Source organism: Nansenia antarctica, assembly GCF_963989245.1.
Source record: "Nansenia antarctica genome assembly, chromosome: 7".
Taxonomy (NCBI): Eukaryota; Metazoa; Chordata; class Actinopteri; order Argentiniformes; family Microstomatidae; genus Nansenia; species Nansenia antarctica.
Genome location: NC_137677.1, coordinates 4,765,076 through 4,777,001, shown reverse-complemented (window position 1 = coordinate 4,777,001; position 11,926 = coordinate 4,765,076). Strand labels below are relative to the sequence as shown.

Below are 11,926 nucleotides of genomic sequence, written 5' to 3'. Positions count from 1 at the left end.
TTTTTTTATATAGACATTGAAGAACAGAGAGACAGTACAAGGGGGACAGTAGAAGTAATAGGGGACACAGTAGAGGGGAAAGCGGGTGTCTTCAGGAGACGCAGTGCTGGGGGGCAGTAGATGTCTCAGGAGGAGCAGTTAAGGTGTAACCTGAAGAGATGGAGGTCTTCAGTCTCCGACGGAAGATGGGTAGTGACTCTGCAGTTCTGACAGCCGTGGGAAGCTCATTCCACCAGCGGGGAGCCATTTCTACAAGGTATCCTGTACGTTCCTCTAATCCTCTAATCTGCTGTGGTCTCCATGCAGCCTGTGGGCTCCGGCCCGCCATGGGCAGTCGCGTGGTGGGGGGGGAGGACGCCCGTCCGGGGGAACTGCCCTGGCAGGTCAGCCTGAAGCTCCACGACCGTCACACGTGTGGAGCCACCATCATCAGCAGCCGCTGGCTTGTCAGCGCTGCACACTGCTTCGAAAGGTACGACTGCTACTGCTGACCTTAACTTGGCTGTGGTGTGTCACTGTGTCAGTTGTACTGTTCGTGACGTTAGAATTATAAGGTTCTATCTCCATTTTTGTCAAAATTGATAATAACATAATCTGATCCATTAGGTGTTTATTAATGCCTGTGTGGTGTTATTTTTAAAATGTTGACATTTTTTAGTTAGTAATTAATAAAATACAAATGTTCCGTCTCACAAAAACATAATGGAATGTAAAAACGTTGACGCTCAATATCTCTGAACTGCCCTAAACGGAGATAGAACCTTCTCATTCTAAGCTCACGAGTTGTACTGTGTCAGTTGTACTGTAGAGTGTCAACTTACGGTTATTGCACCCCTTCAGTCTTGTTTGAAGTAAACGGATGACTCGATTGTTGTCTATATCACAGTGGAGGGGTTAGGAGTGATGATGCCAGTTTGGAGATGAGTAAAGTATAGCCCCCCCCCCCCCCCCTCTATCTGTCTCTCTACCCCCTCTCTGTCTCTCTACCCCCTCTCTCTAGGTTCAATGACCCTAAGGAGTGGACGGCCATGGTGGGGGCCAGCCTGGTGAGTGGCGAGCAGTCGGAAGCCACCACCATCAACATCAAGTCCCTGGTGATGTCCCCCGACTACAACCCCGCCACCACGGACAACGACGTGACGGTGTTGGAGCTGGAGACCCCGCTGACCTTCACCTCCCACGTCCAGCCCGTCTGTCTGCCCTCCTCCTCACACCTCTTCAACCCGGGACAGAACTGTGTGGTGTCTGGCTGGGGGGCTCTCAGCCAATTCAACAGTGAGCCTGAATATCTGAATAGATATGACAATGATGTTCACTCTGCAAAGTCATTGAGTTTTTCAAAATTAAACATAACCCCACAGGCAATTATTGTTGGGCATAATTCGGTTGTTAAGTCGTGACGTGTTTCCGGGTCCAACGTTGGCTGAGGCGCTCTCTGCGAAATGCCTCAGTAATAATAATAATTCATTATATTTGTATAGCGCTTTTCCGAGGCTCAAAGACGCTGACAAATATGGGGAAAACGGGAAAGTGCTGTGTCCCTTGTTGTATGAATAGATCCGAGTCTAAAAAACGTTTGAACTGTCATGCTACCGCTTTAGTACACTGGTGCGGAGAATTTCTGGTTTGGACCCGGAAATTGCTAAACGTCACGTTTGACGTCAGACTTGGGTGATGAGCCTCGGAAAAGCGCTATACCAATATAATTTATTATTATTATTACTGCGGCATTTCGAAGAGAGCGCCTCAGCCAACGTTGGACCCGGAAACACGTGACGACTTAACAACCGAATTAAACAGCGGTGCTTATCATAACAAGCTTCTCCTCTGTCTTTATAGTTGACGTGCCTCCGTCGCTGCAGAAGGCAGTAGTGAAGATCATCGACTCCAAGGTGTGCAACAAGTCCTCCGTCTACAGAGGAGCCATCACCCAGAACATGATGTGTGCCGGCTTCCTCCAGGGCAAGGTGGACTCCTGTCAGGTAAGACAGAGAGATACTATATGTGCCTGTGTCACAGGTGGGGGCTCAAACCTGTCATTTCCCTGTGGAAGAAAGACCCAAACGTCTACCAAGAGGACATCCTCAGTTTCTCAGGGGTGCAAACTTGTCACCTTTCTGCTAAATTAGCAGTTTTTTTTATTCAAAATAGGTCATCCACGCGAATCGTGTAGATCTGCAAAAAGATCTGCGGTCTACGTCTCATCCAAGTCACATGATGACTATTCTTCTAGCTCATCTTCCTGTCTGCTAAACTCCGCTGCTGTTGAAATAACGTTTAGCTTCATGCAGCTAGGTACAATTCTAGACAATGTGGAGGACACAGTCACAGTAAGCAACCTGTTTTCAACATAATTATGCGGTTAGGACCGCTGCCATCTACCACCGCTAGTGCTAGCAATATCCCCCCCCCCCCCCATCAACACAAATTTTAACTGCTCATTGATAATTGTCTTAGTGCAAAAAAAAAAAATGTGTCACCTTTTTGGGCCATCACCAGTTTGCACCCCCGGTTTGTCAGTATTTGTCAGACAGGGCTACTCATCACGAGAGAGATTCTATAACAGTCCTGTATTTCCTTCTTTTCTTGTGTGTGAATAATGCCATTTTTCTTCTTTTATTGTTGTGTGGTACTTGTGTGAGTATTATGTGCAATAATTTGCACATCGGCTCTTGGTGTGTGTTGTCCAAAACCTTGTATTGTGGGGGCTGGAATTAATATTCCATATTTATAGAATTTGAGTTCATAAGAATGATGGGTCTTGTGTCTCATTGGTCTTGTGCTGTCATCCTCTAGGGAGACTCCGGAGGGCCCCTTGTGTGCGAGGAGGCCCCGGGAAGGTTCTTCTTAGCCGGGGTCGTGAGCTGGGGTGTGGGCTGTGCTCAGATCAACAGACCGGGAGTCTACTCCCGCGTCACCAAGCTCCGTAACTGGATCCTCAGCCACACTAACCCCTCGCTAGTTCATCCCCTCTACATGCCAACTGTGCCAGTTACCAAGCCAGCAGTAGCGGCCCCCCTCGTACCCAGAACAATGGCTGCCGCACCCCCCCTCCTACCCGGTAATGTAGACCACCTTAACGGAAGACAACAGCTTTGTTAGAAAGATATGGTTGTGACAGCCTCACTGGTGAATTTCCTTATTTAATGTATGTTTTTGTTATCGGTGACACAAATCTTTGTATAAGACTTTGTAGAAGTTGTTTTATACATTATGCATTCGTGTCGAATTTAGTCTCTCCGTACTAAATCCTCTAACTGTAAAAGCTGCTTTTTCCCGGACCTAGTTTAAGACTTAGTCCGAGATTAAAAGGCTCAATCTGTGTCTTGGAAATCCCCCTAAACTGTCTAAACTTGGTTCCGTGCCAATCTTTTGTATTTTGCTGGCAGCTGTGAACTGCAGTGGTAACTTCCAGTGCGGTGCTGCTGGCACGTGCATCAGCAAGGTCAACCCAGAGTGTGACGGTGTGATCGACTGCTCAAATGAGGCTGATGAAAAAAACTGTGGTGAGTTCATCTCTGGCCTATCTATCTAAATAATGAAGCAATACATTCCTTAGAATAAATTCATTATATAATTTATACATGTGTGCTACCCAGTGTAATTATCAATCGGTGCATGAGTGAAATGTTTTGAATTGAATCGAATCGTCATCGTTGCAAGCACTAAGAGCTAGATACCCTCACACAGATCATCTGAGAATACGTCTTCAATGGAGGACCTCAACTGAGCGTGATTTCTAGTCTAGGAGTAGGCTAGGAGTCTAGTCTAGGAGTAGGCTTGAATCTGTGTCTGCACGCAGCTCTAAAAGATCAGCGGTACAGGGCCACCAGGACAAATACATCACGCCACTTGAACAGTTTTTTCCCCAAAGCCCCATAGCCCTCCTCAATAACTCCTGATCATTGCACATTGCACTTTTACATGTTCTTACACTTAGTTGTACAGTATATTTATTCATAATATTCACTCATATATATTATATATATATATTATATATTGGTACTGTATATTTTGTCTTGAGTATTGTTGTATTGTCGTCTTGCTGTTGTATACGGTATGTACTGTAGCTCGTTTAGCATGGTAGAATACCAAGTCATGTTCCTAGTGCACTGCACATGGCGAATAAAGTTGAATTGAATTGAATTGAATCAAAGTCAAGGTCAAAGTGCGCTCTTTCTCCTCAGACTGCGGCGTGCGTCCGGCGGTGGGCTCCCAGAGGATTGTGGGAGGAGTGACGGCCCGGAGGGGGGAGTGGCCGTGGATCGGCAGCCTACAGTACCAGCGCCTGCACCGCTGCGGCGCCACAGTCATACACTCCAAATGGCTGCTGACCGCCGCACACTGCTTCAAAACGTACTAGCACTGTCTCACTGTCTCTTAATAACCATCGTTCATTATATCCTTTACCATAAATGTCATCTGGACCTCGTTAAAGTTCTGTAGATTTAGAGCACCATTACTGCCTTTCTGTGTACAAGGCCCTACTGCATAAACTCCCAGGGTACCTCACTTCATTATTGAAGTACAAGAACATAATCGTGAGCTTAGAATTATAAGGTTCTATCTCCGTTTAGGGCAGTTCAGAGATATTGAGCGTCAAAGTTTTTACATTCCATTATGTTTTGTGAGATGGAACCTTTGTATTTTATGAATTACTAACTCAAAAATGTCAACATTTTAAAAATAACCTAATGGATACCTAATAATAAACACCTAATGGATCAGATTATGTAAAAAAAACAATTTTGACAAATATTTTGGTAGAACCTTATAATTCTAACGTCACAATATAGCTGCTCCCTGCTCATAACGACCTCCTCTATCCCTGTCCCATCTTATCTACTGTGTCTCCTAGTGACTCCAACCCTGGGGGCTGGTCGGTGAGCCTGGGCTCTGTGCTGCGCTCCGGGGTGGGAGCTCTGGTCATCCCCGTCCAGAGGATCATCCTCCACCCAGCCTTCAACAAGACCAACATGGACTACGACGTGGCCCTGGTGGAGCTGGCCGTGCCGGCGCCCAGGTCCTACACCATCCAGTCGGCCTGCCTCCCCTCGCTGGTCCACAGGTTCCAGAAGAACACGGAGTGCTACATCATGGGCTGGGGCTCCGTCAGGGAGGGAGGTGAGTGGAGGAGAAGGTTCCGATACATTCCAGTGTGCTGTGAATGTGATGTGTAATGTGTTTCATTCATTGAAATAACTGTACGATCGCCCCGCGGTGGCGCAGCGGTCTAAGCATTAGCCTCTAGTGCAAGCTGCCCACCGGGGACTGGGATCGAATCCCGGTCTCGCCAGACCCGGATATGGCCGGGGCTCACAGGGAGCGGCATATTGAGCGGCCGCTCCCAAGGGGGGTATAGGACTATTTCCGGACAAGGATCCGTCGCGCAACACCGCCCCCTGGGTGCCGGAATAACGGTGTCGGGCTCGAGAAGCCAGACAGCTAGTCTGCCTGGCTATCTCCTCTGGGGCTGCCGGGCACGGGGTCGTGCGGCGGATCCTACGCAATAGGCAGGGGATAATTGGATGCTAGGTTGGGTTCAATTGGATACTAAATTGGGTGAAAAAGGGATACAATCAGAAAAAAAGAAAAAAAGAAAATAAAGAAATAACTGTACGATCGATGTATGTTTGATTTTTTTTTTTTGATACTTTTCTCATGTCGTTCTTTCCTCTTTAATCAGGGCTGCACTGACTTGTCACCTTTCTGCTAAATTAGCCCTTTTTTATCTAAAAATAGGTCATCCATGTGAATCGTGTAGATCTGCAGAAAAAATATTTTGGGTGGGAAGGGGGGGTCTAAGTCTCATCCAAGTCACATGATGCGCGAGTTAACTAATCTCCCTGTCTGCTAAACTCTGCTGCTGTTGAAATAACTTTTAGCTTCAGGCTAGCTAGGTACAATTCCAGACAGCGTGGAGAACACAGTCACAGTAAACTGTTTTCAAAGTACTGTAATTCTGCATACTTACACATGCATCATTGTTAGACCACAGTCAGTGCTAGCGGTATCTATTTAACACCATTAGTGCTAGCGCTATCCCCCCCCCCCTAAGGTTAGCCTGCAAAAAGAATGTGCCACCTTTTTGGGCCATCACCAGTTTGCACCCCTGATTAATACAAACAGCACATGTTGTACTCTGAACTCTAATGAGAAAGATGTGAAGACTAAATCATAATCAAAGACAATGACGTGTGTATAATTTTGCAATGCTCTCCATTATGATAAAAGACAATAGGACAATATGACTCGATATACACAAAGACAAATTTCCATCCCTGGATGGAACAATAAAGTTGTATAGAATCGAATCTACTCTCACGAATATCTCTCTCCCATACAGGCTCACTGACCAACCTGCTGCAGAAAGCAGCCGTCAACATCATTGACCAGTCGGACTGCCAGACTTCCTACGGCCATGGCCTCACCCCCAGCATGATGTGCGCTGGCTTCATGGAGGGGGGCAAAGACACCTGTCTGGTAAGGAATTAAATGGCGGGGGGCATCCTAAGATGCATTGCATGTAATCAATCGCAGGGTCCCTGGTTCGATTCCGGCCGTCGACCTATCCTGCATGTCATCCCTCCTCTCTCTCACCCATTCTTCCTGTCAGTCTCTACTGTCTCTATCCTCCTCTCTCTCTCACCCATCCTTCCTGTCAGTCTCTACTGTATCTATCCTCCTCTCTCTCTCACCCATCCTTCCTGTCAGTCTCTACTGTCTCTATCCTCCTCTCTCTCTCACCCATCCTTCCTATCAATCTCTACTGTCTATCCTCCTCTCTCTCTCTCACCCATCCTTCCTGTCAGTCTCTACTGTCTCTATCCTCCTCTCTCTCTCTCTCTCTCTCACCCATCCTTCCTATCAATCTCTACTGTCTCTATCCTCCTCTCTCTCTCTCTCACCCATCCTTCCTGTCAGTCTCTACTGTCTCTATCCTCCTCTCTCTCTCTCTCTCACCCATCCTTCCTGTCAGTCTCTACTGTCTCTATCCTCCTCTCTCTCTCTCTCACCCATCCTTCCTATCAATCTCTACTGCCTCTATCCCAAAAAAGCAGAAATGCCTCTAAAAACATATTGATAAAAAAAGAAATGAAATGACACCAATATCTCGATCACACTTACAGAGCCCGACCGAGCTGAGCAGAGCTAAGCTTTACTGGGTCGGTCTGATTTGGCATCCACGGTTTCTATAATGTAACACAATACGGTTCGGGTCGTCCCTGTAGTGTAATGCGTACAGCCCCCTAGTGCACACACTCTCTCCCCCTAATTACCTTCGGAACAAGTGGGGATCCGGTTTCATTTTATTTAACGCTCCCGTTTCAAACCACTATTTACAAATGTTTCTCGAAAGAGAAAAGGAAACCCCTGAGCGATTGTTTATCGAAGGACACTGCTGCACTTAAGCAGGCGATGCTTATCTCAAGAGTACCTTTTTCCCTTTTCTAAAACTGCACGCTGCCTCCTCTCACCCTCCTCTCCTCTAAGCTGCTTATGTAACCAAGTCAACCCAAACGCATTCCTGACTCAGGCATCCAGTGTTCAGCTATCCAGATGACATTCTCTTTAGCAAAGCCTTGCTGACTGTAGTCTCTCTCTCTCTCTCTCTCGTTCTCTCTCTCTCGCTCTTGCTCTGTAACCCAGGGAGACTCGGGAGGGCCCCTGACCTGCCGCGAACCCTCCGGCCAGTGGTTTGTTGCCGGGGTGACAAGCTGGGGGCATGGCTGCGGACGGACAGGTTTTCCTGGGGTGTACGCGCGAGTGACCGCCGTCAGGGAGTGGATTTCCAACTACCTACCTTTCTGAGGTTCCCACAGGAGAGGTGGGACAGGATGGACAGTCACAGGGACATAAAACAATACACAAAAACACAGACACTGTGTTTTCTACTCGACACCACCCATCAACTCTGACCCGACACTGTGGTCCGCCGGTCAAGGAGGATGGGCTTCATAATACTCGACCGCCATTGGCGCCACCTGGAGAAACCACGGAGATCCGGCTGACAAGCATCATCTTGAAACAACAAAGTGGAAAACTGTGTTCTACAGACATTTTGAATGAATGAATGAATGGTCTTTATTGTCATTGATATAGTACAGGTACCATACAACGAAATTTGGGAGGGGGGGCTCCCCTGGTGCTAGGGGAAAAAAACTAAAAACAAGAAGGGAAAATTGTACTACAACATGCATAATTACATGGTGTAATTAGTTGTGTATTTATTTTTCACCGTATTTATTGAGGCAACACATCTTGACATACAACAATGTAATTTGACATTTCTGTGGGGGTCCAAAAATATACATATTCAATCTATTGGCATCATACTGACTTTCGTGTCATGTTTTGTATGGAAGCTATTTGATGCAAGTCAGCCACACGTTGGCCAAAGCTCAGATCTGTGACAACTTGGAAAGCAGATGCTTTCCAGTGAATAGTTTTGCATGGAAAGTGTAGTGTAGCAGTAGCTCAAATTCCCTTCTGGCAACAGTACAACGCTATGTACTGAAGCAGTTCAGGCTACAAGAAACACAACGACTGAAATATATTCATTTACAAGAAATAACGAAAACACACAATAACAACGTGGGTTGATCAGCGGAATTTATTTACTCTTTTTTTTCAACAGTGAAAAACATCATTCTAGTCAGTCACAAACACACATCTCTCCAAGTACTTTCAGCACACCTGTTTCACAGTGTTTCACACGCCAATTCTATTTACCTGCACAAGTCACAAAGGGATGAATGAAGGAAAGTAGTTCCCAGTAATCAGACGGACCCAAGCACACAAAAGCCGAGGGAGGTTTAATAGGAAGTCTACAGCACAGCGGACCGTGCTAACACAGACCCACTACTGTGGCCGGGCAGATAGAGTGACAACTGGAAAAAACAAATTGGGACAATAAAGTTTTGTCCTCTGTGTGTATTCTGATATAGGACTGTTTAGCAGCAGGTTTGACTGCTGGGCTTCACAAGTTTGAAAACAAAAAAAGTTGTTCCTCAATTATTTCCACATGAAAGAGAAAGTAGGTTTATAGAGTAGAGGTGGTAAAAGAAGCCTCAACGTTTACCCTCAGGGAACACAGGTGTTGTTTCAAACACACACACACACACACACACACACACATCAGGGAACACAGGTGTTTCAAACACACACACACACACACACACACACACACACACACCCCCTGTGACAAACTGGAGAATGGGTTGCTGGCTGGCACTGCACTTGATGGGGGACGGTGGTTACAGCGACTAGACTAGATCAGTGTTGAGACACTGCCAAGATGGACCAGAAAAACACATTACAGTTATTGAGAATCTGTCATTACGAAGATTCATTAATGGCCCCTGTAAAAAAGAAAGAAAAAAGGATGACCTCCATTAAAATGTCCATAGGAAATCTCATAGCTAGCATTCACAGGTTTTGCAGACCCGCCTGTGAGGTGTTGTCACTGACGTCGTTAGTGTGTGATCTTGGAGTATGCCACACCCATGCACTCGCTGCCTCTGCCCTGCCATGAGTTTAGCTATAACCACGGAACAGCTGGCAGAAGAGGGATGACGTTCAGATTTGAGCCCTTTCAGATGCGAGCCCTTTCCCTCTGTAGTCTGGAGTTGTAGGCGCGGGACACAGTATTCCAGGCATCCATATATCGATCCATGCACATAGCAATGCATTTCTTCATTCACAAACAAAAACATATCATCAGGGTCAGCATATCAACAGTGTCATAATAGTATTTTGCATATTGATAAATAGGAATCGGATCATCAAACTGTTATCTAATTATTTCCATTGCTCATGCCCTGATCTAGTCTATCTAAACAGTAACACCTCTACTACATTGTTGTATTACAGAAATCGTGAGCTTAGAATTATAGGGTTCTATCTCCGTTTAGGGTAGTTCAGAGATATAGAGTATTTTATGAATTACTAACAAAAAAAATCAACATTTTAAAAATAACACCACACAGGCATTAATAAACACCTAATGGATCAGATTATGTAAAAAACTAAATTTTGACAAATGGAGATAGAACCTTATAATTCTAACGTCACGAAATGCAGGTGTAGAGACACAGGTGTTGTCTGTCTGCCACCGCCAGCATACCTGTTCAGAGTTATCCAACGTGCCTCCAGGCTTCCCTATGCACTTCTTGAAGCATTTGTCTGTCATCCTCTGAAACACAGAACAGGGGGAAGGGTTAGCCCTAGTCCACACTACCACACCGTCACAATGTTGCACAGTTACATAGCTGTCACAGTGTTACACAACCTTCACAGTGTTACAAAGGTTTAACAGTGTTACATAGGGGCGGCTGTGGCGCAGGAGTCGCCGTCGCCGTCTAATGATCACAAGGTTGGCAGATCAGCGGTTCGAGCCCCGGCTGGCCACATGTCCTTGTGCCAAGTGTCCTTGGGCAAGACACTGAACCCTAAAATTGCTCCCAGTGAGCGGGCCAGCGCCTTGCATGGCAGCTTGCCGCCATTGGTGTGTGAATGTGTGTGTGAATGGGTGAATGAGAGGCCGTTTTGGAGCAGCTTTGGAGCAGCAAGAAAGGCGCTATATAAGTGCAGTCCATTTACCATTTACCAGTTACATAGCTTTAACAGTGTTACATAGGTTTAACAGTGTTACATAGCTTTAACAGTCAGTGTTACATAGCTTTAACAGTGTTACATAGCTTTAACAGTCAGTGTTACATAGCTTTAACAGTGTTACATAGCTTTAACAGTGTTACATAGCTGTCACAGTGTTGCATAGCTTTAACAGTGTTACATAGGGGCGGCTGTGGCGCAGGGGTAGAGTCGCCGTCTAATGATCACAAGGTTGGCAGATCGGTGGTTCGAGCCCCGGCTGGCCACATGTCGAAGTGTCCTTGGGCAAGACACTGAACCCCAAAAGTGCTCCCAGTGAGCGGGCCGGCGCCTTGCATGGTAGCTTGGTGTGTGAATGGGTGAATGAGAGGCAGTTTTGGAGCAGCTTTGGAGCAGCAAAAAAGGCGCTATATAAGTGCAGTCCAGTCAGTGTTGCATAGCTTTACAGTGTTGCATCACTTCCACATCCCATCTGACTGACCATGCATTTGGAGGATGTGTTGACAGTAACACCCAATTACATGTGACTTGTCAAATATATAATTGATCAGCTTGCTTGACAATGACAGTGTAGCTATGGTAGCTAGCTAATATTACCAAGCAAAAGCATTCATTCATGCAATCATTGGACCAAGCCACGGTAGCTTAAAGCTTAAATAGCATCCAGGGTTTCTCCTTGTAACTCTTGCACATAACTAGCTACCCATCTATCAACTATCTAACTAATTAACCTGGAAAAGGATGTTTTTTAAAGCAATTTATAGCATTTTTTTACCTGCAATAGCTCCTGCGCGTTAGCCACTGCGATCTGGACCTTTACTTGCTCCATGATGGTGCCTGTGTCCATCTTACCGCCCCCCAAATCTGAGCCAAATCCGTCCATGTCTATTATTATATTCTAATATTAATAACTTATTTAATTCACAGTTTAAACTTGTAACTACACGTGTGCATGTGACCACAACCGAGTGAGTGAGCTCTGTGCCCTTGAAAACACCGGATAGACACCTAACGTACTTCCTGTTAGCTCTGTTTCCAAAATAGGAACTGTAGTTTTTTAGTTCTCCCCCCCTCATATATGTAGTTTTTAGTTCTCCCCCCCCCCTCATAACGTACTTCCTGTAGCTCTGTTTCCAACATGGGAAGAGTAGTTTTTTAGTTCTCCCCCCTTTAAGGATCAGTACATAGATGTACCGCATGGTGGGGCTATACTCATGCACACAGATTTATACCCTAGTCAACCGTCGTTTTCAATGTGAGGAGCGGTTGGTTGGTTATTCTTTTGATCATACTTTCTGATCAAATTGCGTGA

The 11,926-nt window shown here is 45.9% G+C and overlaps 2 protein-coding genes across 2 annotated transcripts in view; one reads left to right on the top strand and one right to left on the bottom strand.

Annotated features, from left to right (window-relative positions):
- Window positions 1-7,812, top strand: part of tmprss9 (transmembrane serine protease 9) — a gene marked incomplete at both ends in the record, with an annotated part of 12,245 nt that extends 4,433 nt beyond the window's left edge. The window contains 9 exons of the mRNA XM_080536018.1: window positions 307-472; window positions 1,001-1,275; window positions 1,840-1,982; window positions 2,797-3,061; window positions 3,390-3,506; window positions 4,188-4,356; window positions 4,859-5,124; window positions 6,347-6,483; window positions 7,651-7,812. Of these exons, the coding sequence (XP_080392144.1) occupies window positions 307-472; window positions 1,001-1,275; window positions 1,840-1,982; window positions 2,797-3,061; window positions 3,390-3,506; window positions 4,188-4,356; window positions 4,859-5,124; window positions 6,347-6,483; window positions 7,651-7,812 (1,700 nt within the window). The remainder of the gene's footprint in view (window positions 1-306; window positions 473-1,000; window positions 1,276-1,839; window positions 1,983-2,796; window positions 3,062-3,389; window positions 3,507-4,187; window positions 4,357-4,858; window positions 5,125-6,346; window positions 6,484-7,650) is intronic.
- Window positions 7,813-8,602: 790 nt separating this feature from the next.
- Window positions 8,603-11,597, bottom strand: timm13 (translocase of inner mitochondrial membrane 13 homolog (yeast)). Its single transcript, XM_080537181.1, has 3 exons — window positions 11,390-11,597; window positions 10,127-10,195; window positions 8,603-9,694 (listed from the first exon to the last, which is right to left on the bottom strand). Exons 1-3 carry the CDS (start codon window positions 11,495-11,497, stop codon window positions 9,596-9,598), a joined length of 276 nt encoding a protein of 91 aa, XP_080393307.1. The 5' UTR covers window positions 11,498-11,597; the 3' UTR covers window positions 8,603-9,595.
- Between the last annotated feature and the right edge of the window lie 329 nt (window positions 11,598-11,926).